The sequence below is a fragment of the Pteropus medius genome, unplaced genomic scaffold, assembly GCF_902729225.1.
Source record: "Pteropus medius unplaced genomic scaffold, Ma_sr-lr_union100, whole genome shotgun sequence".
Lineage (NCBI taxonomy): Eukaryota > Metazoa > Chordata > Mammalia > Chiroptera > Pteropodidae > Pteropus > Pteropus medius.
In genome coordinates this window covers 14,804,009-14,831,539 of record NW_024349799.1, presented here as the reverse complement: position 1 = coordinate 14,831,539, position 27,531 = coordinate 14,804,009, and the positions used below count along the sequence as shown (strand labels likewise).

Sequence of the window (27,531 nt, the reverse complement as noted above, 5' to 3'; positions counted from 1 at the left end):
TTACTAGAAACATTTGCGTTCATAGATATTCTTAAGCCAGGAGAATTTGAAATGTAAAGATGGTATTAAAGAAAAAAAAAACTTCCCTACAACACATTAATGACTGAGCATTTTCCAGAAGAGTAGCTGGAAAAAAAAATAGATATTTTCAAATCAAGGTCCATGAACTTTATATTTCAAATGTACAGGCAAAGATTTCAGAATGTAACCTTTTGTATGATTTCTACAATTTATAGATAGTAAGCTATCAAATTAGAGAAACTGAAGCAATGCATAGGGTGTAATCCTCCCCCACAAACAAACATCTATTTCTATCATTTCCAGATGGTTCTACCATTGCTATGTAATCACAATAGAGGAAAAGCACCAGAGGTGATGTTAAAAATATGAAGTCTGGACTTTCCTCAAACTTTTAATATCTCTTGAGAAACAATTGTAGTCAAGCACTGAAAATGAGGTTTCTTCTCTTGTGTTACTTTTAGTGGTACTTAATAGCACATACTCTACATTAACCCACACGAAATTTTTGCAAATAGAGGTTGTGAAAGAAACAAAAAGAAAAGTAAATTTTCCTGTGTTTGCAGCAACCCTGCATGATAATGGATGTTTGGAGCACATGACAGAATGTTGGACTTTTTTTTTCTTTTTCAGGGGAATGTCATTACAACAGTGATCACAAAGCTCTTTTGAGTCTATAAAATCACCTCTTCGAAAAAATGTTAAAGAGCGAAGAGTCTGAAAAGAGTGCATTCTCTTATTTGTCTCTACATGGCCTGTTTATACATAAAATTCAGTTCTGCCACATTCCTGCCATCAACAAACACTACCCATCACACACAACCAACTGGTATGGTAACCGACTGCTCAATACACCTCCTTGACCTTATGGTCACTGTCTTGGTGAGGTTATCTTTTCTACTCTAAAACATAGTCTCACTCTCCAGTCTCTTGTACCTATAATCCACCAGACTTTTATAAAACACAAATGCGATCATGCCCCTCCATGCTGAAAATCTTTCACAGCCCACCAAATAATGAATAAATTCTTTAGCAAGGCATGTTAAATCTGACCCTACCTACTTGTGCAGCCTTTCATTCTCCATTGTCTCCCAAGTACCATGATGTCCTCGCTTTCTTCTATTTCCACTTGCCCCCGTTTTTGTCTTGGTGGGTAAGATCCTGCCCATTCTTTTAAAATCAGATTAAAACTGAATTCTGCTACAACCCCTACCCTCAGCTCCTGAAGGGTGAGTCTATTAATTCTTCTTCTATGATCCTGCTACACCTTGTACAGTAAATACTAGTTTATGTGCATGCTCTACTGAAATTTTCTATTAGTGTCTCCCTTCTCCACACAAAAGTGGTAAACTCCTTGAGGGCAGAGAACGTGTATTTTTTATTTTTGTGCCTTTAGTACTCTAGCATGGGGCCTGGGATATAGAAGGTGCATAGTAAATATCTATTAGGTAAGTGAAGAAAAGAATAAACGAATGGGAAAAATAGATCAACTCTGGATTATTATGAGGACATGGGGAGGAGATATGACCTCCTTTCCTCCTCCCCCATCTACTGAGAACAAGTCCGCCTTCTCCATCCAAGCCTCCTTCTTTCTTACAACTCATAAAGCCCTGCTTGTCTGCTCTCTTAGCTGCTTTTCACCCTCAGGGTGATATGGCGATCAGCCATCTCTAAGTGTGAAGCCGTTAGGAAGGATGAGGAAAAGGGTGGTGATTTCCCTAATATTCTGCCAAGCCCTGCTCCAACATTCCTTAACAGTTCTTTGGCATTTCCACTGTAAGATGGCACACTGAGCAGATGTCGCAATCTCCACTTCCTGCCCCAGATCCTTAGAAATAATGAAAAGATTTTAATAAAAATCCAGAACGAGGCAAGAAAAGAAGTGGTAGACTAGAAACTCTGAGTCTCATGGTGGTTTGTTACAAGGAAATGGACAACTGGAATAGTTTCCCTCACAAATGTGGAAAACTGAGAGCTGTCCAGATATACAACTTGCCAGCTGCTGCTCCAATGATGGCGGGCCAGTAACCACCTGACATAGGCAGCTTTAGAAGATATGGTCAGGAGTTGGTAAGAATATGGTAGATGGGACTTCTGCATCAAACAGAGTTAGATCAGATGACATCTGAAGTTCCTTCTTATTATAAAATTCTATAATATATACACTAAGCTAAGTGCTTAAGCATTTCCTAATACCATCTTTTCTTAAAAGGGAAGGCGATTTTCTCCAACGACATTTTACCTTTCAGAAAGCTGCCGGATCTGTGGAATTCCCATATACTTGTGGAAGTGTTCCAGAACATTCATTACACCCTGAAGAAGATTAGCAACTTCTCCATATTGCCTTCGCCTGGTCATGGCTCTATAAGGAAATAAGAAGTTGAGAACTCTAGAAAAAACACTAAGGACACAAAATACAGATGTAGAACAATCTACTCTGAATTTTGAAGCAGACATCAACTCAATTTGTTTATTTTTTTTCAACTTGATAATAAGCATTTACTGAGTACTAAATAAGTATGGTGCTGTGCAGTGGGGCGGGGGTGGGGGGAGTAAGACTTAGTCTAAATCCTCAAGGTGACATCATTTAGTAAGCAGAGAGCCAAGTACACATCTAACTAATATCAAGTAGAATGAACTGAGTTCTAAACAGAAGTACTAGTGATGTGCTAGGGGAGGTACCAAAGAATGTGTGAGTGATAGATTCTTATTGGTTGGGAGGAGGGAAATCTGGGAAGACTTTGGATTTGGGATTTGTGTTGGGTATTATGGGATTAGCAGGCTTTTGACAGAAAAGAGGGGTGAGGACGTTATTATCTGAGGATTATAGTTTATGAGCAAACCAAACACATCTTCCTGGGATATAAAAAAGGGCATTTATATGCATTTACATGTCAACTCAAATCTGTATGTTTTCAACCAATGTTAAGAAACTGTGTCAGATATGTCTACTTTCCCTACTGCTAAGGTTAACGAAGCATGAGTAAAAGGATGTTGATAAAATCAACAGTTACTTGCAGCAAGGAAAGACAAACTATTAGAAATAAATCTTTCATTAGGGTTAGGCTTTTAAATTAAAAGTATAATTTACTACTTCCCTTTAGGGGCATTTAAAAAACAGGATCAAGTTGAGGCCAAGGTGTTATGTTGCTACCATGGCCTGGTTGGACAGTTCATGGAAAACACCGAGCATCTGGGGGACGAGACAAGAAATTTGCTCTTCTAGTCTCCCACTGGCCTGCTGATCTCTCTGATCACTACTGGAAAGAAAATGGACCAGGGGTCGCTGAAGCTCATGCAACCAATGTCTGTGAGAGATCGGGAACCAGTCTACCCCATCCCCAACTCTGGATTCTGTATCTAAATTTCTGTTAAGATGCTCTTTCTCTGTCCACGCATGAGATTACACTGAAGCTAGGGCAAGGGGAATTCTCAGCCTGCGAGAGACCACAGAAATGAATTGGCATGTCTGAATCTTGCTAATAAAGGAGGCTTTTGGACTTTTTCTTTGGGCTAAACAAGCAGGTCTTCCTTTTAATCCTATTTTTAATGTCCTCATGTATCGTTCTCTATAGGTCCTTTAGAAACCAAACAGGAAGCTACTGTACTTGAAAAAGTGGGTTTAAAAAAAGTGGGTTGAACGATAAATCAAAAATCTGTTTCCATGTAGTACATTCAATGACAGTGCAATCAGCTCAACACAAACAGGAAAACTTGCCAAGGCTGAGGGTGTAGGGAGGGATTATAGACCTCAATCACCTCGGGGGCCTCAATGCTAGGTATCTACAACATGTAGATGATCTGGATTCTTCGAATCATTCTTTACATGCTTTCTGGGTCCCCTTCGGACTCACACCTCATTTCAAAGTTTCAGATATTTGTTAGGTTTTAAACACCAGAGGGTACAAAGTAGATCTGGTGACTGAACATGAGATAGATTTGCAAAAAGTGGGACAGGATGGTGAGATTTTCCTGGCTGGAGAGTAAAAAAACCTATGATGCCAGTTTTTATATGTGACACATTCATTTCCTGTGGACCCAAAAGAGAAAGTTGACACTGCTTACTCGAGGGAATCGACGCCGCCTGCCAACATGTGCAGGTGGTTCAGCGTTGTGATTGAGGTGGTCAGGTGGCGTTTGGCATGATCTAACTGCTTAATATCACGGGTGATTTCTTTAACCTAAATATTGAAAACCACAGGAGAAAAAGGAGGAAGGTTAAGAAAGATGTAAACCCATTTGCAAGTAGCTCCACAAGAAAATAACGCAAGTGAAGCGAGGAAAAAAAGCCTCGGGTTAGCCCTTGAAGAAGACAGGCTTTCTCACAATATACAATCAAAATAATTTCCAATCAGTTCATTTAAATTTAATTTGGCATTTCTTCAGCATTTTACCCGGGGTTACAAAATCCTTAGTTGTGAAAATGAAATGAACTTTGTTTTTCACCCTAAATGGAGTGATCCAAATAGCAATTTAGTATGGAGCATACTGGGTCCAAGAGCCAAGTACAGGGTACCTCCTCTTGAACAAGGTCAGAAAAGTATGACTCTGACACTGGAACTACTAGGTTCAGCACAGAATGTCTGGTATTAGTTGATGAATTCTATTGAGATGATCTTTATTCATGGAACTAAGGTTTATTGCCCAGTCTCCAGCAAAGAAAGACTTTCTCTCAAATTTCAAGAAGATTAAAATGTAACCCCTGTAACATAAGCTTAACACATAATGTCAGAAGAGGAGAGGCGCAGTGTTCAGGGAGTGAGAAGGAAATCCGAGGAGCAAAATTCCAACAGTGTTGATCTGGAAGGTCCAAGAGGAAGGAACTCTGTGTCTGGGTATACAAGCATATTTCAGTCACTTGAAAAGTGCACTCGGTAGTGAAGTGGGAACAATTCTCCAACTTCACTAACTCCTACAGGACGTCTTCCACTAACTGCCTGAGTCCACGTTGACCAAGAAATTTTCTGAAGAGCAACTGAGTCTCCCATGTTCTTTTACACCTAGAAGGGAGGGAGTACCCTGGATACCAGGCACAAATATTCTAGTCAGTGGAAAATGAAAAGTCAATCGTGAGTTAACTTCATGCAACCTCATTTTTAGTTTGACCACCCTACATGAACTCATAAAGTAAAGATTATGACCTACACAGCTCAGTTCCACACCCACAAACTTTCAAGGTTTTTTGCAACTAAAAAAAGTAGGGGAAAAAATGACATCAATAATGGTTTCCACTCATAGAGCAACTAACACAAGCCTAGTACTCAGTGCTCTTTCTACATTTAATTCTTACAACCCTTTGAGCGAGACATTATTATTTACAATTGAAGAAACTGGAATTCAGAGATGTTATATTATATAGTCAGAATCTGAGCCCAAGAGCTGGCATTTCACAGTGCCTCCTACAGAGTACGAGTGGGTGAGGCTGGATTCTTGGTCAGCGGCGGGGCCTTCAGTGTACATCACCCGAGGACACAGATTTGTAGAGGGAGAACTTAATCAAAACCATAAGCATGTACCATAGGCTGGATACATCCTGCCTCCTAGATCTAGTACCGGTTTTCATGCAACGTATCGTATATCTTAATAATGCCTTGTAATTATTGAGCAACTAACACAAGCCTAGTACTATGCGTGATACAAAATATGCAATGTAAACAAATGCTAGAGAAAGAAATCCAAAAGGACTAGGAAACTATTTGGGGGAAAGGAGAAAAAGAAAACTTTTTGTATTTAAATACATGGCTGCAAATGTAGGGCAACAGGGATAGTGAGTCACTGCATCTCTAGCAGCTCCTCCTGAGTTGATGTAGAATGTACTCCCAGGGCTAGCTTTAGAGACGTGGGTATTGTGGTTAGCAGCAAGTGGGAGTAAAAGCCCATTAATGAGTATGACTGGATGAGATGCTAACTTCCTCTTTTGGTACAAAAAAGTTAGGAAGAAACCTAAACTCACCATTTGCTCTGATTTTTCTGCTTTGTCTTTGATATCTTTGATTTTGCCGAAGAGTTGCTGAATTGCTTTCTGGGCCTCTTCAAGCGCCTAGAATAAGAGAAATAAATGAAAAACAAGACAGCACCAGTCCCTACACTGTAATCAAGTCCAGCCTCAGAAGAAAATTAATAAAGCTCTCTTGATTCATTGCACTTATGCTGACAATTTTACTGGACCAAAGTAGTAGAGATACAGTCCAGCACTTGGATACAGGCAAATACTCAGGATTCTTGCCAATATACATCATAAAGTTTTAATTTAAAAACCAAACTATTTCTCTCTATCTCAGTGATTACTACACGTATTGATGACAACAAATAAACAGGACATGCACATCTGTGCATGTGTGTGCGAGTGCGTGCGTGAATGCACATGTGTTCAGTAACCTTCAAAACCTGTAGAAAGACAGAGGTGTCTCTAAGCTAGAGTAGGAAGAGCTCTGAATTTTGGAAGTTCCAGAAGACTGTGCCTTCAAAAAAATCACAGCTGTGCATAGGGACCCCAGAACTGTGGCAAACCGTAGAGATATTTAAAGTGCCCCATTTGGAAACCAAAAAAATGAAGTTAGAAAGGGACACTTAAAGCTAATGGTGAGCCGAATGTTTCCACTGAAATGAAAATCTACAAAGATAGATGCCACGCATTAAAAGTATTACAACCCACGGTAGCTTCTGCAAGTAGGGGAAGCAATATTCAGAGATTTGTGAGGGCGCAAAAGCCACACACGTGTAGAGCATATGTACTTATAAAAGATGCAGCAGCCAAATAAGAACTCATGCTTCATTTCATCAAAAGCACTTTATTTACTTTGGATTTAAGAGTGGCCTGTCCTAAGTGGGCCTCACAAGCCCTTTATAAATGTAATGATAAGGCTAATGTAACCCTAAAGCTGTGTGTGGCCATCTTTGCCTGCCCGGAAAAATAGCTAGCCTCCCTGAGAAGGATGCCGTCACCGAGGAGAGAGGAAGCGATGCTGAGATGAAGGGAGAATGACAAAGCCCTGATGGAATTATCTGAACCTCTGCAATCAGCTGTACCCAATGGAAGTGCTACCTCTAGACTACAAACTCATACATCTTTTTTGCTTAAAAAAAAATCCACAAAGAGCAAACTTAAGTTGGCGTCCTCTGCAGGAAATTCCTTCCTTGTTAGATGTAGGGTTATATCTCCCTTTCCCTCCCAGGTTTCCCAAGCTGTTCACTTCTTCTGATATGTGGAATTCTTTCTTATTCTGGAACTCCCTGCCCTATGTGTGGCTGAATTCCAAACACGGCTCTTTTGATCATTTTCCACCTCTGCAATTTATAGGAGTTTCGCATGTGGCAACAAGGATGCTAAGCTGTTGCATGTGACTATGTTATGGCTTCTGCAATGAATGTCCAGAAGCTCCTCTGAGAAGTCGTTCCTTAGCCCATTTGTTGCCAAGTTTGAGGTGACACTATTCAAGCAGCTGCTCACACCACCTCCTGCGGCAGGGTGCGTTTGCTCTGCTGGATCACTTATATCTACAAAGGTTTGTGTGCAAAGGAGCTTTATACTTGTAATTTCTGCCAACAGGACACAGATATTTCACTCATCGAAAAGTTTGGTCTTGGAACAACAGTTTGCAATGCTACCAGAGACACAAAGTCATACCTTGGGAATTTTTACCTGAAGAGTAAGAAAAGGGGCAATGGAATGGAATTGTGTCACACTGAACAGCTCTTTTCAATCTCATTCCACCCCAAAAGGATCCTCACTTAGCAACTGTTTCCACTCAGCTTCCCGCCATCCTGTCTTTCTCATTCCAGGACTTAGCATGCCTGTAACAGCTGTGGTGTCATAAGAAAACCGTCCATTTTCTAGCAGAAAGGCAGGAGTTTGAGGCCTGCCTCCACTGTCACATACTAGCTTACCTCTCTGGGTATCAGTTTCCTTATCTGAAAAGTGGGGATGATGGCACCTACTTACAGAGTTGTTGAGAAGATTTAATGACATAATAAGTATAAAAAGCTGCATGAATATTAGGTTTGTTTCCAGGACTTATGGCCAACCTGAGCAAATGCATGCATGCATATATGTATAAATAAATATATACATGTATAATGTCTCTTCTGACAATACTTTTCCCTCTGATACACAACCTCTAGGCCTGTTTACTATTAGCCACTCCCTGAATGAATCCACACCCAGTCATTCCACCTCCTCACTCCTTCCTCAACATCTCTAATCATCAGGAAAATGCAAATTAAAACCACAATGAGCTATCACTCCTCAATGAGCTATTCTCATACCTGTGAGAATGGCTATTATCAAAAGACAACAAAGAGTTAGTGTTAGTAGGGATGTGGAGAAAAGGGAACTCTTGTGCACTATTGGTGGGACTGTAAACTGGTGCAGACACTAGGGAAAACAATAAGGAAGTTCTTCAAAAAATTAAAAATAGAACTACCATATGACTCAGCAATTCTACTTCTGGGTTTCTATCCGAAGAAACCTGAAACATTAATTTGAAAAGATATATACATCCCTATGTTCACTGTAACATTATTTACAACAGCTAAGATATGGAAGCAAGGTGTCCATACGTGTCTATCGACAGCTAAATGGATAAAGAAGATGTGATACATATATACAATGGAGTATTACTCAGCTATAAAAAAGGATAAAATCTTGCCATTTGCGACATGAATGGACCTAGAGGGTATTACGTTAAGTGAAATAAGTCAGAGAGAGAAAGACAAATACCATATGATTTCACTTATATACAGAATCTAAAACAAACAAACAAAACAAAATAGAAACAGACTCATAGATACAGAACAAACTGATGGCTGCCAGAGGGGAGGGAGATGGGGGAATGGATCAAAAAGTTGAAGCAGATTAAGGAGTACAAACTGCGAGTTATAAAATAAGTCACAGCAATATAATGTAAACATAAGGAATATAGTCAATAATACCATAATAACTATATACAGTGAGAGATAGGTACTAGATCACTTCATAAAATATATAAATGTCTAATCATTATGTTGTACACCTGAAATTAAAATAATATTGTATGACAACTATAATTAAATTTTAAAAATTCTTTCACATTTTTAATAATCACCTCAAAATCAAGATACAAAATTCTTTTGAGCATTGCTTACTGCTCCACCACACAACCTTAGATTTCATAAGATTTTGACAAACCAAAATCAAGTTCTAACAAAATAAAAATGTTAAGGAATAAGTTATCGGATATAAATTTATAACCAAAAGGAGTAAACTTTCAAAATAAAATGCTCAACACAGCTACTGATCGTGTGCAAATCTTTGCTGTCTCTCATTTCTTCAAGTGCCATTTCTTCTCCATCCTTTCTTTCACCTGACTTCCTCTTCCCTTCCAACACCCGCTCCCATAACATACACGAAGCACACGGTAGAATCAATTTGTTTATCATCTTGGTGCCTATGGTCCTTTATGTAACCTTAACGTTTGTAATAATTTTTGTGGGTCTACCTTTTGGTTGGACTACGTGATCCTAGAGGGCAGGAATATGTCTCACTCATTGTGACTCCCTGATACCTAGGGAGGTCCAGAATAATATGGTAGGTGTCCAATATATGTTTAGTAAGTTGAATTTACAACCAATCAATCGCAGTATACACAAACACAGATACAAACTCCATCTTTGTTCTCAGGGATAGTCAGTCAGGTAACACATTAGCCATAGTAGTTAGGGCTGTGTCATTGCAACTGCAGACCTTCGACATAATTCAGTTTTGTAATCTTCACATATTGAAAAAAATAGTGGGTTAATTAACCTAGGAAATTAGACATGAAAAAAATTTTAACTTGTCATGCTATCAAATTTTATAAAGTCGTACAATAATAACAAATTATTATAAATTATTATTTTTTATATATATGAAGTTCAGAAGAACTTCATCTACCTCAGAAGGCTTCTGTATATTCCCTCTCCTGTCCATTTAAGAAAGATACTTTTCAATGATGGCCTCTTAAGAACCTATTTTTTAAAGATTATTTCAGATATTTCAGATATTTTTAAACATTAGATTACAGATTTTCCTTCTGAGACAATTGCAAAATCATTTTTCCTTTTGGCTATGTTCCTCAAGAACTAGAATCAATTTTGATATCTACTAATTAACAAACACTACACTGAAGATGCATGGGTAAAAATCATTAATTCCTGCTCTCAAGGAGTTTATAATCTAGAAAGGCAAGAAGATAGGCTAATAAACATTGAACTCTGATAAAGACATGTACAGAGTGCTGTGTGAGCCCAGAGAGCCATCACAGATACTGGCTTGTTTTGGTAGGAACAGAGAAGGAAGGGAGGTCCAGGAAGTCTTCCTGAAGGAGGTTACAACTTCACGATATATTACTTGGGCCAGAGTATTTTAAAATAACAGCTATTAAGAGTAGCATGTAGTAAATAAAATGATATTTTTCAAATCCGTACTCTATCATAAACAAATTCTCTCTTTCCAGCAACAGACCTTTGCTCTCTTGTAACTGAAGACTACCTATATCTGCATGGTTACTCTGATTTCCTGTGGCAGTTATAGCTCTAACTACATTAGTCAGTATTTCATTAACTCACTCCTTTAATCATCAAACATATATTTATTGAATATCTTCCAGGTACCAGGCATTATTCTAAGCACTGGGAATCCAATGGTAGACAAGACAGACATGGTCCCTCTCTCTGTCTTCTAAGAATTTACTTTGAGAAGTGGCAGGTGGGGGAATATTGGAAAAACAATAATAAAGAAGAAAATTTAAGAGTATCACAGGTGCAATGAAGGAATTAAGCAGTGAGATGAGACTAAGGGGAACAGTGGTCATAAAAGGTCTCTGAGAAAGAGCAAATGAACTGAGATCCGTAGGATGAGAAAGAGAATTTGTGGATCTGGAATAAGAGAATTCAAAGTGGAGAGAACAGCAAATAAAAGACCCTTATACAGAAAAGACTTTAGGTTTTGAAGGACCGAAAAGTAAGGCAGTAGATGGCAGGGTCATATTGGACTGGGAAATGTTAAGAAATAATTTGGAATAGGCAGGAACCGGAGCATGAGTGGTCTCAAAGTCCTAGTAAAAAGCATGGGGATTTTGTTCTAAGTGCAATGAGAAGCCACCGAAGAGTGTCAAACAAGGGACTGGCAGAGTTTTACACGTAAAAGACCACCTGGCTTTTATGTGGCAAGGGGATCATATAGAGACAGGAGTGAAATCAGGACAGAAAACATGGTAGGAAGCTGCTGCAGTTGTCTAGGTGAGAGATGGTAAAGGTCTAGACTAGGCGGCCAGTGGTGATGGGAAGGGAAGTGATTTGGGATTTATATGATATAACCTGCAGGACTCACAGATGGATTGGAGGTGGATGATGAGGAAAAGGGAAGAATCAAGGATTACTCTTAGATCTGAGTTTGAAAAGTCAGTGAATTATTCCATTTACTAAGCTAGGAAAGGGGAAGGAACAAGTTTGACAGGCAGGTGTGTGTTTTGGTGGTGGGACTGAAAATCAAGAGTTCCCATTTCAGTGTGTTAGGGTGCATAGTCTATTTGAGGTCAAGTGCAGATACCAAATTGGACATGTGAGTCTAAAGCTTGGAAAAGAGGTGCAGGCTAGATTTAAATTTAGAAGTCATGAGTTTCTAGATGATATTTAAGTCGGTAGAAATGAAAGAGTCACCTAGGAAGAGAGTAGAGAAGAAAAAAGACATGAAGGAAAGAGGAGAGAGAGAAAATGACCCAGGGCTAAGCCCTTGGGCACTCCAATGTTCAGAAGTCCAGAACAGGGGCCCCCAACCTCTGGGCCATGGTCCAGTACTGGTCTGTGGCCTGTTAGGAACCGGGCCACACAGCAGGAGGTGAACGGTGGGCTAGTGAGCAAAGCTTCATCCGTATTTGCAGCCGCTACCCAGTGCTAGCATCACCGCCTCAGCTCCACCTCAGATCATCAGGCATTAGATTTTCACAGGTGCACCAGTCCTTAGTGCCAAAAAGGCTGGGGACCACTGGTCTCGAAGAAGGAAGGAGAAAAGATGCCAGAGAAAAACCGCCAGTGACATGAGAATATAACAAAACTATGGTGTCACAGAAGCCACACAAGCGTTGGAAGGAGGAAGAAAAGAGCAATTACGTCTTAGGCTGTTGAAAATGCATGTAAGATTAGATTGGAAAATTACCACTGAATTTGACAACAGAGAAGTCACTGACGACCTTGACAAGAGCAGTTTCACGGGAGTCAAGGGAATAGAAGTGGTCAGTGATGACATGATGAAGGGGAGACGGTGAGAATAAAGCAGGACCCAGAAAATGATGGCCTGCAGGCCAAATCCAGCCTGCCCCGTTTTTGTAAATAACGTTTGCTTGGAACACACAATCCCAATTATTTAGGTATGTCTATAGCTACTTTAATCATACAATAGCAGAGATGAGTAGACCATATGGCGCTTAAAGTCTAAAATATTTACTCGCTGACCCTTAAACAGAAAAAGTTTGCTGACTTCTAGCGTAGACTATTTTTTCAAGAAGCTTTTGCTATAAGACAAGAAAAATGGGGCAATAGATGGGGTAAAGGGAGGAAGTTTTAAAGATGAGAGATGCTTGCTCATGTCTATTGTGGGAATGATACAACCAAAGAGAAGAAATTGATTTGGGAGGTAGTGGGGGTAACAGGACACTTACAGAAAAGAAGAACTTTATAATGTTCTGAAATTCTTCAGCGTGTAAGTATTAGCTCTCTAACAGGGCTATAAGTATCCTTCGGAGTGTAGCCCAAGGATATGAATGACATTCTACTATTTCTTCAAATAATCATCCATTCTGATTGCTACAATGACAGGCCCAGTTTATGACTGTTTCTATATAATTACTAACAGCTCCTTCTCACTCTCAAAAGTGACTGGTGATAAATCATATGGCCACCTCACCTATGGCATCTAACCAAAGCTAGAGCACAGCTGAACTCGACCAATACTTGCTGACTGATTAAAAATATCAACTGAGACTACTGCTCTGAATGAGGCGTGCTGACACCCATGTTTTGCCCTAACTTCAGGCACAATTATAAACAGTGATTCAAAAACACAGCATCATATTTCTGTAACTTATCTATTTGGCTGATATGAAATCTAATGTTCATGATGTAGGTACTCTTATTCTTGTTCTAAAAATGGTGAGCCTGTTCCTCCTAGAAGTTAAGTGGCTTGACAGAGATTGCACAGTAAGTGGCAGGACCAACATTCACATCCCAGTCTGCTGATTCAAAAACCCTTGCCTTTTACTAATACAGTGAGTGCATTGCTTTTCCAAACAGTAGGAAGGAAACTCACTGAAGCCTTCTGAAAAATACTGATCATGGTGTAAAAAAGCTTTAAAAAGGCTGAAATTTTGGGGCATGGCTTGTACAGAATTCTGTGATATTGTTGGTCATGTCATGTTACAGTGATGTGCTAGATGGGATTATAACCACCGCCTTTTGCCAAACACACTAAGACTTATGACATTCAGCTAAGAAAGACAAAAAGGGCTAAGCTAAGATCTGAAGTGAATGAACCCTTTTCAGAGAATGGGTTTTTATCTCTATTTCTCTTATTTTCAATCTGGCATGCTACCAGATCTCTGCTGAAAGTACCTTTTTTTCCCCTTCCAGCAAACAAATAAGACTCACACAATCTTACATTTCAGTCATAAAGATAAACTGTCTGCCATTTTCTTTTTCAGGCTGGAATACTTTTGCTTGTTATAGCAATGTATTAAAGTCAAGGAAATTTAATATAATTCATTTTCCAGAGTGAAGTTTCTTTCAAAGCATTCATTCCATCAAGCAAGTCCATCCTCAACACACACCCTAATATTTGATATCTAATCTCTAGCAATCAATTACACAAAAAGAAGAGCATTTTGTAATTGGAAGAACTCTATGACCTACAAAAGGTTAAGATTTTATTTTTTTTTAGAATATGAAAATACTTTTACTACCTGGCTAATCAGAAAATGTGCTGAAAGAAAGATTGTGGCAGTGTCCCTAGACACTCTTTAAAATAAAATGGGGCTACTTTTCCATTCCAAGCTGTATGTGGATTAAAAACAGAACTAATCACCCAAAAATGTCTGCTTTCAATCCACCCGTACCGGAGTTTCTGAACTGAGCACTGGAGCGTGGCTACGGCCTGCATTCGAGGGTGTTACTAGGAAGCAGTTACTGCAGTGGTCCTCTTCAGTAACTCAGATTCTGCAACTGGGAGATACAAAGCAACTCACTGAGCTAGCCTATGAGACTCAGCAGAACCAATTACGCTATCTCTGTATTTTTGTGCATCATTAACTGTGACCATTATTCTTCATTTTCCTTGCCTCCTGAAGTAGACTCTGAACAAGGTACCCAAGCTACACCAGGTCATGAGCACAGAGGAAAAGCACCATGGAACCTGGCAGACTCTATTGCTTTCCTCTTTCATCTTTTTTTTTTCTTTTTTCTTTTTTTTACCCAGAACTGTTGTCTGCCACCTGTGTAGATAGAGGGGATGTAAACCAATGGAGATGCCTTGAGGAATTAACATCCTCTTAAGGCTCTTGGATGCATCTGATTTTGCAGTTTGCTCTATCAGAGAATTCTACTGCTCTTATCCTGTGAGCCACAGGCAATCTTTGAGAGATTTTAAACTGAGACTCCATTGCTGCCACTGCCAGGAAGGAGGGAAAGGTTGCTGATTTTCAGAACTGGTACAGCTTTATGTTTTTATCTTTTTTAATATTTTGCCACTATTCTGCTATCATTTCTTTTTGTTCATCTTTACATCTGTCTGTGGGTTCCCTTCCCACTGTTTGGAAAAGCAATGCACTGTAAAAAGCAAGGGTTTTTGAACCAGCAGACTAGGATGTGAATGTTGGTCTTGCCACTTACTGTGCAATCTCTGTCAAGCCACTTAACTCCTAGGAGGCACAGGCTCACCATTTCTGGAACAGGAATAAGAGTACCTACATCAAAGACTTCATTACAAAAGAACAGAGAGCTTAGTAGTGAGCACTTTGGAACTGTTTACCTCTCCTGCCTCCTGGGAATCTTCCTCTCACTGTTCTCTTAGAGATCTGCTGTCCCAGAGGCAGACGGGGCCCAAGCTGGGCCAAATGCAGTTTTCCTGACTTTCCAGAATGAATTGGGAAAGAGTTCATCTTTCTCAGGTGATAGAAACCTCAAGATGTGAAAGCGAGTTAGACAGAAGCAAGGTTCCTCAGGAGGAGGAGGCGGCTGGTCTCCAGGTGGAGACAGTCCCGGGCAGTACTCCAGTCCTGGGCTTCAGTTGTGTGGCAAGCTCAGCTGCGGCACTACTCTTCCACTCTGACTGTTCAGCTTCTCCTTCAAAACAGGACACAAGAGTCTTCCATATAACCCCCCTTTTCACCTAAGGCAGTATGAACTGGGATTTTGTTTTCTGCAACTGAGAGCCCTGATGGAGGACTCAGCTCATAAAAGGGGCTCACTAAACGGCAACTATTAATATTGTTCTCCGACCTTCCAGACAGACTGCCATATTTCAGATAAGACTATCCCTCTAAGAGTGAAGATGTCGACCCATCTTGTAGAGCTCTGTAAGTGAGATGGTTAATTAAGTTCAATGACTGCAGGCATATGCATAAAAATGGCTCATGGATAAGGGTGATGGTCTCTTCGAAGCATGTTTAAAAATGAGACACGTCTTCAGAAAAAAAGTTTCAATCTTCTGTTCAGTCTTTCAATAAAAAATGAGTGCCTGCTATACTCGGTACAGTGCTAGATACTGAGAGAAAAAGATCACTAGATGAGGACATGTCTTTAAAGAGCCTGTAAGGAATACATGCAAAACATAGATAAAACTGTAAGATGAGAATGATACAAAGAGGTATGAGTAATGAATGCCAGAATCATTTGAAATGCAAAGGACTCAAGAGAGCAAAAACACTGCTGGAGGCTACCACATCTGAAGAGCCCTAAACAGCAGTCCCCGCGACTTCTATTAAAGGTGGACACCTAGGAGTAAGTGGACTGTATTTATGAAATGTCCCTTCTTTTGATACTGCTGGCCACCCTGGTACCACAGAGAAGTGTTGCTATGGAAACTGGGCATCGCCAGCTGGGCAGAGGTACTTTAACAAGACTCAGCAGTAATAACAACACAGCCCATTCCCAATGGTACCAAACAGTAGCAGAGGCTACAGGAATCTCACAGCAGTAGATGGCTGCATGTGCACAGCCTCACGATTCCCTGTGTCCTTGAACGTGACAGGTAACCTCTAGGTCTGGCAGCCCTGGTCAAATGCCAGATGGGCATCCATCAGATGAGACTCACTGGTGTTAACACTAATTCCTCCATAGCTCATTCAGAAACCTGGAGTATAAAGGGGCTTTATTTAAAGCGCAGATTTCTTTCCAAGTTTGTGAACCAAAAGAATGTAAGGAGCAAAAGGAATAATTCTCACCTTATTTGTTAAAATGCTCTGTTCCACCTAAGTTGCTTTTATTTACGATTTTTGCAAACCACATCCACAGAAAAAGTGAATCAAAGAGTTCATCTTTATTGTTTTTGGGAGACAAGCCAGAAGTTAAAATCACAAGACGAAGCTGGAACACAAATTCGGCAATGCCCAAACAAGACAAAACATTTAGATTTTAAAGTTCTGCTTGTATCTGTTATCACCCATAACTTAAAATTTGTTAGCTCTGAAATAGCTGGGAGTGATGAATGCATTCATGCACAGCTTCCTTTGATGAAATGTAACCCTTGAGGTTGACTGCATTTAAAGCAACAACTCCAAATGGCAAAAGAGAAGAAATAGTTTAAGCCACAGTCTCAGCTGCTTTTGCTAAATAAAAGGTATAAAAATTCAATATTTTAGGAAATGGGGCACATTTAAAGGTCCAAGTTTAACAAAAGGACTATCTCCCACAAATAGCCTGGACTTTCAGCTGCCAAGTTAAATTCTGATCTCTCATGTCTTATTATTACTTCTCATTTTACTAACTTAGTAACTCTCATCTATATTATGGGTCTTCATTCAGGAGAAAACATCCTTTTGTGGTGACATGTGGATAGTCCTTCATCTGATTTTTAGATATCCTCTGTATAAAAGCCCTACGGCTGCAAACCCCTGTGGGGTTTCACCTGAGTTTCTCCTCCTAGTTCACTAATTCTCTTCAGTACCACAGGTGTGTAGTGAACACAGTTGCCTCCTTTCATCCTTGAGCTCCTCTCTCCGCCCAGTTTCTTCATCATGTTGAGAGGGACCCAGCTGACTGAGGCCATGATCACTGTCGCTGTTTGGATTCCCTTTGTGAACCAGTTAACTTTTCAGATTCCGCAACTAAAAGAAGTAGGTCTTGAATATGCTCTTAAGGTTTGTCACTATCAAAAGAGAATCTGGTATGGACAAGTACATAGCGTACTGGAATCAGAAAATCTGGATCTGTGATTAATTCACTGAGTGATTTGGGGCAAGTCACAGAACCTATCTGAGCCTATTTCTTCATCTGCGAAATAGGAGAGAATAAAATCTATTTGACCAAAGTCACATCTTTGCAAAGATCAAGTAAAATAGTATTTGCAATAGTATTTTGTAAAATGTAAGATAAACATATTTATGTTGTAATAAAACATTAGCATTAAAGATCAAGACAAATGACTCAAAATGTACCTTCTGCCAAATCAACTCTAAATGTGTCTTTGCTTATAGTGAATCAATCAAGAAAGACATATTAATTTCACAACAGTACATTTTTAATTCTAGAGATCTGGATAACTCCAGGGTTGACAACTGTACTGGAACCTGACCACAAGAAACCAGTCACCAGAAATCTCCAAAGATCAGAATCTCTGAGTAGTCAATGGAAAAAAAAAATAAAAATGTAGCACTTGGCCTGGCATAAATGGTATATGAATAACAGTCGGCTATCTATCCCTATTGTTCCCATATGACTGGGAACAAAAAAAAGTTCAGAAGTATGATAAGGAGATATGGGTGAATAATTAGGTCTGAGATAGGATAAAGACCCCTCAATTCACCTCTTATTCTGCTTTATAAAAGACAGTAATGGGATCATCAGATTTACTTGTCAGTATGTATAGATCCAGAAGGAATGTCGTCCTTCTAGTTGGGGGCCATTATAAGAGAGGCACTAATACATTTTGCCTAACATCCATATTCTAGGTATCACATACAATACCTAGAGATGAACACAGCATCTGCTCATGGAAACAAAAATCAGAAATCCTGGTATGTGATCCAATCCAGTATGAAGGATGGTAAGTGTTTTGTATATTTTAGAGCTTTAATTTAGACAACTATAGAACACCAAACCAAACAAACTAAAAAAGCATTATCTCTGGTTTTGCAAAATTAATCTCCTTCCAGAGGAAACCTCAAGAGTCCAAATTAGAGCAAAGGAAGTTTTATAGTTACATTATAGGCACCTGAAAATAGGAATTTATAAATGGAAATGTTGACAGAACCACCACAGCACTGAATTCATACTGTTCTAAATCCTGTGTTTCCATGGATGAAAGAGAGAAGAGAAAAAAAGAGGTCAAGTTCTTACATGAAGATGGAGTTTCAAATTCCTATCCATTGTTTAAACATAGCTGAATGACTTCTTGTGTCAAAGACCTGCAACCCAGAAAGCTTTGCCCTGTCAGCAGTAATACTGCAATTTTTCTAATGTGCAACCACAAACTAAGAATGGAATTTTCCTTCCAAAATCACTAACTACTAGCAGTCAAAAGCAAGAGTAACCTGGGTAATAGCCAGAGTAGTTACAGTAGTGATGAATGGCATTTTCCTCTTTAGATGTAGGAAGTCTAGTTTAAACTTGTGACTGCCTTTAACATGGAAACAAGCAGATGGCAAAAGTTATGCTTGACCTTCTTTCTTGGCTCATGAAGACTGCCAATTTATATGGAGATGGCTCAGAAGAATAATAAACTTCAGTGTTCCTTCTTGGCACACTATTTTCCTAAAACCATTTTCAATAATCCTGCTGCACACAAGTGGGACTTGATGTGTTTCTAAGGAAGAAAACAGTCCAACTGCTGGACTTGCTAACTGAAAGAAATAATCATGGTAGCTTTCTTTTGGGGAGAGGAGGCAACATCACTATCATTAAGTACTTAACATAAAAACTTAAGACTCTATTGCTATCTGAAACACATAGTTTGTATGGACTAAATGAAGAGAAAATAGGAATGTATGCTTGCTTATCTAAGAGAAAAATCTATTAAAATTCAGAACAATATGGAAAAAAATGTTTCCAAAGAGATTAAGTATTGAAATGATTAAAAATAGCCATCCGATCCAGCAATTCCATACCTAGGTATATACTGAATTGAAAGCAAGGACTCAAACAGATATCTGTATGTCAACATTCATTACAGCATTGTTCATAATGGCTGAAAGGTGAAAACAACCCAAGTGTCCATGAACAGATGAATGGATAAACAAAATGTAGTATGTACATACAATGGAATATTATTCAGTCATAAAAAAGGAATGAATTTTTTGACCATGAATAAAAATCCCAGATAAAAATACCAGAATTCAATAATACATTAAAATGACAATATACAATGACTCAGCAGGTATTTAAGGAGGGTTAAATTAAAACAAAACAAAACAAAACAAACCCTCTAAACTAATAAAGAAATGGAAAAGCCATATGATCATGTGATAGAAGCTGAAAAGGCATATGATAAAATGTAACATCTATTTTCTGGCAAACAAGCTTGGTGAACCAAGGTCATGAGGATAACTCCTTAACAGTCAAAGAATCTGCGAACAAGGAAATGTCACACTTAGTGTCAGCTCTAGAAGAGAAGGATCTTTGCTTTGTTTGCTGCATACCTAGATCAGTGCCCAGCATCCAGAAGGCACTTACTATTTACCGAGTAAGTGAATGAATATACTAACTAGAGTCATTGTCGTTGAAATAAAAAACAAATTGCCTGCCATCCCCACTTAGTTAACACTGAAACATCATGCAGAAAGGGCATTTCTAAAACTTTTAATATCAGGATCCCTTTATATTCTTGGAAATTAGTGAGGGCCCCAAAGATATTTTGTTTATGTGGGTTATATCTGTTGGCATATGTCATATTGGAAATTAAAACAGAAGTTTAAAAAAATTTATCTATTAACCATTTAAAATATAACAATAAATCGAATGCATGTTAACACAATAACAAGTTTATATGAAAAATAACTATATTTCCCCCAAACAAAATAAATTTGAGAAGAGTGGCACTGTTTCTGTGTCTTTGCAAATATCTTTAGTGTCTGCTTTAATAGACATCAGCTGGACTCTCATATATAATTCTGCATTGAATCTGTTGTGTTTTGGTTGAAAGATATGATGAAATGTGGCTTTACATACTTATGTAGTAAGAAAAGAAAGAAATATTATAATACCCATTTTAGGTACTTGTTGATAATCCTTTCTGAAACTACATCAAACTTGAAAAGTGGTAGATCTTTAAACATTAGCAATATGGAATGTGAAATATACAATCTGAAATCTTATTAATGAATTGTACTCTGCTACATTAAAATCCATTGTCAGTTGTGCTTCTGCCTAGGATGCAGAAAGCTGGAAAGACTGTTGCCCTTACATTAATAATGAAAATTAAATAAATGGCAAAATCACAACTTTTCTTAAACCCGTCAGTGATCTTAAGGCAAACAAAGTATCCTGAGATACAGGGACACCCAAAGACATTTCACATGTGGCAGAACATATGGATGCTATACAAGCAGGTAGGAAAGAATCAACCAGAAATTTTTAATAAATTATCAGTGGCTAAGTGTAGGGTTAGTCCAACAGTATAGAATTTCTGAGAGCTGCACATACAGGGCAGTTTGCACCTACTCTAAGGCTCTTTGCTAAGACATCTACCGGTTGCTCATGAGAAAAATTGCAGGCAGAATGGGAGACCAAAAAGAGCATCCTTTCATGGCACAAATGTGGAGATTAGTGGGCACTACAGGAAAAGCATGAAGCAATGATAACCCTCACTCTTGTGCAAACCCACCTCTCAAAAGCCTTAAACCTCTGAAGGGCAGCCCTGGCAAAAATCTGATGTGGGTCTTAAGGACAGGACAAAAGAACAGAGCCCTTTACTTCTTCTGATGCAACAGCAGATATTCTGGACACAGGGAAGGCGTGCTGCAATTTTCATTTACAGAGAACAGCACACTGAGGACAGTAAGGAGGCTTTCAGATCAAGTAAACCTAGAGTTGCTTTAAAGCAAGGCCGCAGGGATGGAAAAGTGTGAAGCTGACGGAAAAGCCACAGGAGCCTGACAAACGCCTAGATGCATAGAATTAGGAACACTGATCTTTCAGTGGGTTACATCATAATCAACAGAAGTATAACTACCATTTACTAAGCGAGACTAATCCTGACATTGTGCTCGGTGCTTTAAAATAATTAACTCTAATCCCCACTATGATGAAGTACATATTATCACCACCATGTCACAGATGAATAACCTGAGGCTCAGAGAAGTTAAGTAACTTATCCAAGGTCACACAGATAGAGAGTGGCCAAGCCAAAATTTAAATTCAAAGTTCAAGTTTTCACTTGACCAGGCTGCCAACCAATGGAACATGAGTGACGATGTCCAATTACTCCAATCCTTAGAGATTCAAATAAAATGCTCAGTCTTGTACACAGAAGAGAGAGAAGATATTGCTGTCTGGATTCTTATAGGTTGTCTAAAAATAAGATTTTGGAGGACAAGTGGCAAAGGGTTCCAATATGCAATAGATATAACACTCTGCCAAAAAGCACCATTAAAACTCCTGTACAGTTAACAGGATGAAGCATAGTTATAAGACTGAACGGAGTCACTACAGTGCTAAATAATGGACATTCTAGAAGTCCTTGCCTCAGCTACGGTCAATAGTGCTCTAGTACTCTAGGCAAAACTGAACATTCACTTGTATTCAACTTGTCAAATAAAGGCAAGCCTACATTGACCTCGGCACCACATGTAAGAAATTCTGGTTAGGGAATGGTGGAGAGCCCCAATCAAAACCAGGGACACCATGCCCCTACAAAAGACTGAACTATGACCTGACTCCAGCACTGCCCCACTGAATCTTTCTGCACTCCCAGGTTAATCTAAGGCCTCAGCAATTTCTGAAGTTTAGTGTTGTCTGCAGACATTCTGAAAAATAAAATTAAAAAAAAAATGAAAGGAAGCAAAAATGCCTAACCAATCTCAGTCATTAGTGGAAAAATCTCAGCCTGTGCTTTAAAAGTTCAATTACTTTAGATTTAGTATGTTTCAGTAGGAGGAAGCAAATGACAATTGCTTACCCCTCCGCCCCCCCAACGATTTATGGTCCCTTTAATACCAATGCCATTTATTTGCTTCTATCAATGGGCTTCATTTTCCTCCCAAAGAGAGGATGAGGGAAAGGATAAATTTAAACTGATGGAGGGAAACAGTTCAAATCATCATGCTAGGGAGCTAACAATTACAGACTCATAATCGCATGTAAAGATCAATGCTGTGCTTTGAAGTTCCACCATCTACCTAGCTCAGTGTCTTGGAGAGCACAATTATTTTTGTTCTAACGTCTGAATTAGATGATATACTAATTTTGAAGGTGAAAAGCAAGGAACACTTTCTCCTTGGAAGGCAACATGCTTTGCTGATTTAATTAAGAAATCTTTATATCTCTATGGAAAGAGAAGAAGGCAAGTTTCCTCTTTTTTTCTGAGGAAAATGAAGACATGAAAAATTAAGAAACATGGCCCTGGACAGACACTGATGACAGGAAGAAATCCTTTGTTTTCTGGCCTGACATTCTGTGCTAAAATGAGGATAAGAAAAGAACAAGAAATCTCAAAACACATACCACATTGCTCTGAATTCATCCTGTTCAACCTTTTCATCTACGACTTGAATGAAGACAAAGAAGGCATGTCTGGCAACTCCAATAATGAAAAATGGAAAGGTCATCAAGGTTCCAAAAGGTCTCTACAGGCTGGAACAATCAAGCTAAATTAGCAAGATGAAACCAAAGGGGAGACACATAAAGTCTAGCACTTAATTTCAAAGACTCTCTTAAACAGAGAGGGGAAGAGTTTAAAAGCAGTTCACATGAAAAAAGACTCAGGGCAGATATTGCAAACTATTGGCCTATAGATGTGTTTTGTTTGGTCTTTTGCATTATTTTTAAAAAAACACTAAGCCAACATTTAAAAATGAGGAGAGTCACATAAAAATCCAGATTTCTGGCTTCTTTTGAAAAACTGATAGATCTGGCAGTTCCAGGTTCACATGCAGACATGAATACCATTGGTTCAAACTGAGTTGTGGCTGCCCCCTTTAGACAGGGCATTTATGCCCCTAATGGATCCATATAGATGCACAGTGGCCCTCTGAAGCCATTTAGGTTACTTTCTTAGTGACGGAGGAATCTGTCTGCAATTCTTGAACTGGGAGTTTCAGATAACTGCCAATTCTGATCTGGCTGCCAAAAATTTCACCAAACGAACAGTGTCTAAGTCAATGGCCCTTAACTTTTGAAGAGTCCCAGACTCCTTAGAGAATCTTGAAAAAATCAATGAGCCTTCTCTTCAGAAACATGTCTATCATACAAAATTTTACAATTAATTTAGGGAGTTGACAGGCCTCCTGGACTCCCAATTCCCAAGTTAACAAGCCCAGTTTAGAACAAGGTGGTAAACTGCGTCCTGCTGAATGTTCCCACACTATGTCTGCTCCTGGCCAGGAACCACATTTTAAGAGGGATGCTGACAAACTGCAAAGCAACCAGGATATTAAAGGGTCTGGAAATCATATCATAAAGTTGAAGAAACTAAGAACGATTAACCTAGAAAAAGGAACACTCAGAAAAGAACATAATATCTATTTTAAATTTTAGAAACTGTAATAAGGAAAAGGGATTAGGCTTATACCAGTTCAGCTGGCAGAACTAGGATCAATGAGAAATTGCAATGAGGTGTATTTTACTATTTCAGTTCAGTCTAAGAAAGAATTTTCTTACAACTGAAGCTCTACAAAACTGGAATAGACTATCCTGTGGAACAACAAAGTAGTGAGTTCCCCATCACCACAAGTATCTAAGCAGAAACAAGATAATGAAATGTCAGAGATGTCATAGACAAGATTCCTGAACTGGGTGGAAGACTGTACCACAATTATCTAAAGCTTCCGTCTTCCAAATCAAAGTTTTAGTGAGCAGAGCTGGAGATGGCAATATAGTTGTCCACTCTTATCTTCGGTTTCACTTTCCGTGGTTTCAGTTACCTGCAGTCAACTGCAGTCCAAAAATATCAAGTGGAAAATCCCAGAAATAAACAATTCATAAGTTTTAACTTGCATGACATTATGAGTAGCATGATGAAATCTTGCACCTGCCTGGGACGTGAACCATCCCTTTGTCCAGTGTATCACACTGCAGCCGTCTTGGTTACCAGGCAGTATCGCAGTGCTTGTGTTCAAGTAACCTTTATTTTACTTAATAATGACCCAAAGTGCAAGAGCAGTGATGCTGGCAATTCATATATGCCGAAGAGAAGCCATAAAGTGCCTCCTTTAAGTGAAAAGGTGAAAGTTCAGTATTATCTCTGGTTTTAGGCATCCACTAAGGGTTTTGTAACATGCTCCTTGCAGATAAGGACTACTGTAATAATTCTCTTCCCCTCCCAAACTAATTAGTCTTGCTCTGATGCAACAGTTACATTGAAGCCAAGCTCCATCGAAGAGACGAAGAGACGGAAGCTTGGTGGCAGATCCTCTCTTGGTGATTCTCAGTTAGCTTACTGGGAACTGGTCAAGGTTTGGCCACTCCTAAAATTTCATGTGCCAATTGTTTCTTCTTCTAACCCACTCCTCTATTCACTTCTCTTTCTACCTACCTTCAAGTGTTCAATTCTTGGGAAGCTGTGTAAGTTTCATAGCATCTCAGATCAAGTACTTGTTGAATTGACTCATCCACAAAGTTTCAAACATGTGGGCATTTAATTAAAGCTATTGCCTGATGATTTCAACAGATAAAAATGGGGAGAATTCAGTGCTGTATTAACTTTGAGTGAGCATTGCAGTCTGGTTAGAAGAGGTCACAGACTAGACCAGGACAAGTCCAACCACGTAGGAGGTGGTCAGCAATCAAAGGCTGTCCAAAATGTGCAGAAATGTCAAGAGTTCAGAAATGTCAAGAGTTCAGAAATGTCAAGAAACTAAAGAAACTACCTTACTGTGTCTTCAATTCCTAAATCATTCCGTCCCCATCAATAATTTTTGAGTCAGAAACACTGCTTTTCAAAAGTAACTTTTCTGCTAAAAATGTCTTTTAAGACACTATAAATGTGAAGTGAATACTTTCCCTTATTTACGCAGATAAAAGCACATCTGTTCTGGCCAGACACAATCAAAACGAAATTTATAAAAGGAAAACTTCCTTTTGTCCATATACTTCTCTCCTTCTGAATGTTCCTCAGAAGCTTCGGAAACAAGTTCTGAAGGCAAATGTTTCCTCTGTCCCAGGGAAGAGAAAAACCTGGGGCCTCTTGACCTATAAAACTCAATATTTTGGAACATTCATAATTCTCCCAAATCTGTGCCAGTCAAATTGAGTCTCCCTTCAGCAAACCACCAGCCAGCCAGGGCTGGACAGCAAGACTTTCACCCTTAGGAGCTGACAAGGATAAGATTCAAAAGCTCCCTGGAAAAAAAAAAGTCTCTACCTCGGCTTGCATTACAAACTGTTGGAAAAGACAGATGGAGGGGATGACAGGGAAAGCAATTATTTCTTCTGGGCTTCCTTTTTGTCTGGATTCTAAGGAGACGAATACAAAATTCCATTGCAGATTGAAATGCTATCTAAACATGCTTGAAAATGTGGTCTTGCTCTCTGAAATATGACCTGCTCTGCTCTGCAGCAACCTGTAACCTATTAATATGTGAGGTGGGGAAGGCCGACATTCCTGCAGGCTGTCTAATTCTGGGCCTGACTCTCCAAAACTGCTGGTTTGTGACCACAGGTTAAAATATAACTAAAAGATATACATCTACATAGCGTGACCCAACAAAAAGTCTTGACGAATCATTCACTTTATTTTTATATTCTTGGAGTTTTAAATACCTAAGGCTCTCTTATGTATATTAAGGTTTCTAGCGAGCTATTCTAAATACAGGCTGAATCACGCCAAACGTAGCATTATTTCAAATAGTAGTAAGCTGGAACTACTCATACACAAATCAAGCTTTAAACAACTTTAAAGGAATATACACACCAATCAAAATGATGTTTTATGTAAAGAGCTTTTGTTAATTTACAATTAACAAATAGCCTCACACAGACCAAATATTCCATACAGTTGCATAAACTATTGTATTACATATGGACCATGTGTTCTGAGAAACACAAAGATGAGGAAGATATAGTTCTTGCCTCAAGGAGCTTATAAATTAGTCAAGGGGACAAGACGTGTTCACTAGTAAGTCAAAGGAGATCAGGAAAGCCAAATGAAAAGTACAAGCATGGGACTATGTGAGTCTGCAGACAGAAAGGATAGACGTCAAATTAATTGAGGGATACTGGGACCAATTTTCTCATCTGTAAAACCTGAGGAGTAGACCAGATGAATTCTAAGTCCTGACTAGTTCTAAAATTCTGATTCCTTTGGTTTAGCCAGTTGAGCTAAACAGAAAATTTTATGAAAGTAGTAATATTTGACCTGGGCCTGAGATGGGTAAGATTTTGAAATGAAGCTACTGGAAGAAAAAGAGAGCATTTTAAGCAGAAAGAAGAACATAATCATAGGTCCAGAAAGTACAGGGCATGCTTGTGGAACACTAAGTCTTAGTATGGATGAAGCACAGCAGGACACAAAATTGGAAAGGCAGACCGAGGCCTTGAATGCCAAGCAAAGGAACTTGGGCTTAATTTGGTAGACAGGGGCCACTGAGGTTTCTAAAGAGGTGGATGACAAGACCAGACATATAGTAGGAAAGTTAAAGAGCAGAATGAGGCTGGAGCTTTTGCAGGCTCCCTGTTACTCTTAATTTCCTCTGAGGGGCCCATTTACAAGGGCCTCACCTGCTAGAGAAGCGAAGCTTCATGGGAGAAACCTAAATAGACAAAACAAAGCAACAAGGGTTAAAAACCATGCAAGGACCATGAAATAAGATCAGTTTTAGGAACCTAACATGATTATATACAAGTACTGACAGTGACAACATGGAAGAAGAATAAACTAATGAATGATTATTAAAAGAAAAAGTCATAAAATGTAGGAAAAATAGAGAAATGGTAAAACTAAAAATATAAAAGAACGAGACTCATAATACCTGTGAGCTACTAGCAGAGGAAACAGGAATATGAAATGAGAAATTTCTACACAGGATTACACCCCCTCAATACCCACCCCACACCAAATCTGGGAAGCATAATTAACATTTTAAGAAATTAGCTATATTAAAAAATGTCAAATAGGACAGATAACAGAAACGAAGTTAT

General features: G+C 39.0%; 1 protein-coding gene and 1 long non-coding RNA gene across 6 annotated transcripts in view; one reads left to right on the top strand and one right to left on the bottom strand.

Moving 5' to 3' along the window:
• Nucleotides 1-27,531, bottom strand: part of VPS53 (VPS53 subunit of GARP complex) — a 122,709-nt gene that overhangs the window by 82,177 nt on the left and 13,001 nt on the right. For 2 of the 5 annotated variants that reach the window (XM_039886224.1, XM_039886225.1), the window contains exons 5-7: nucleotides 5,972-6,058; nucleotides 4,084-4,199; nucleotides 2,261-2,380 (exon numbers count right to left, since the gene is read on the bottom strand). In XM_039886224.1, the coding sequence (XP_039742158.1) occupies nucleotides 2,261-2,380; nucleotides 4,084-4,199; nucleotides 5,972-6,058 (323 nt within the window). Of the gene's footprint in view, nucleotides 1-2,260; nucleotides 2,381-4,083; nucleotides 4,200-5,971; nucleotides 6,059-14,505; nucleotides 14,517-15,965; nucleotides 15,971-24,928; nucleotides 25,151-27,531 lie in introns of those variants that run through there. The other 3 variants (XM_039886227.1, XM_039886226.1, XM_039886228.1) reach the window with 3 other exon arrangements.
• On the top strand, nucleotides 3,531-25,795 carry LOC120621023 (uncharacterized). Its single transcript, XR_005658061.1, has 3 exons — nucleotides 3,531-3,543; nucleotides 7,822-7,826; nucleotides 25,230-25,795. It is a non-coding gene; the product is annotated as an uncharacterized LOC120621023 (long non-coding RNA).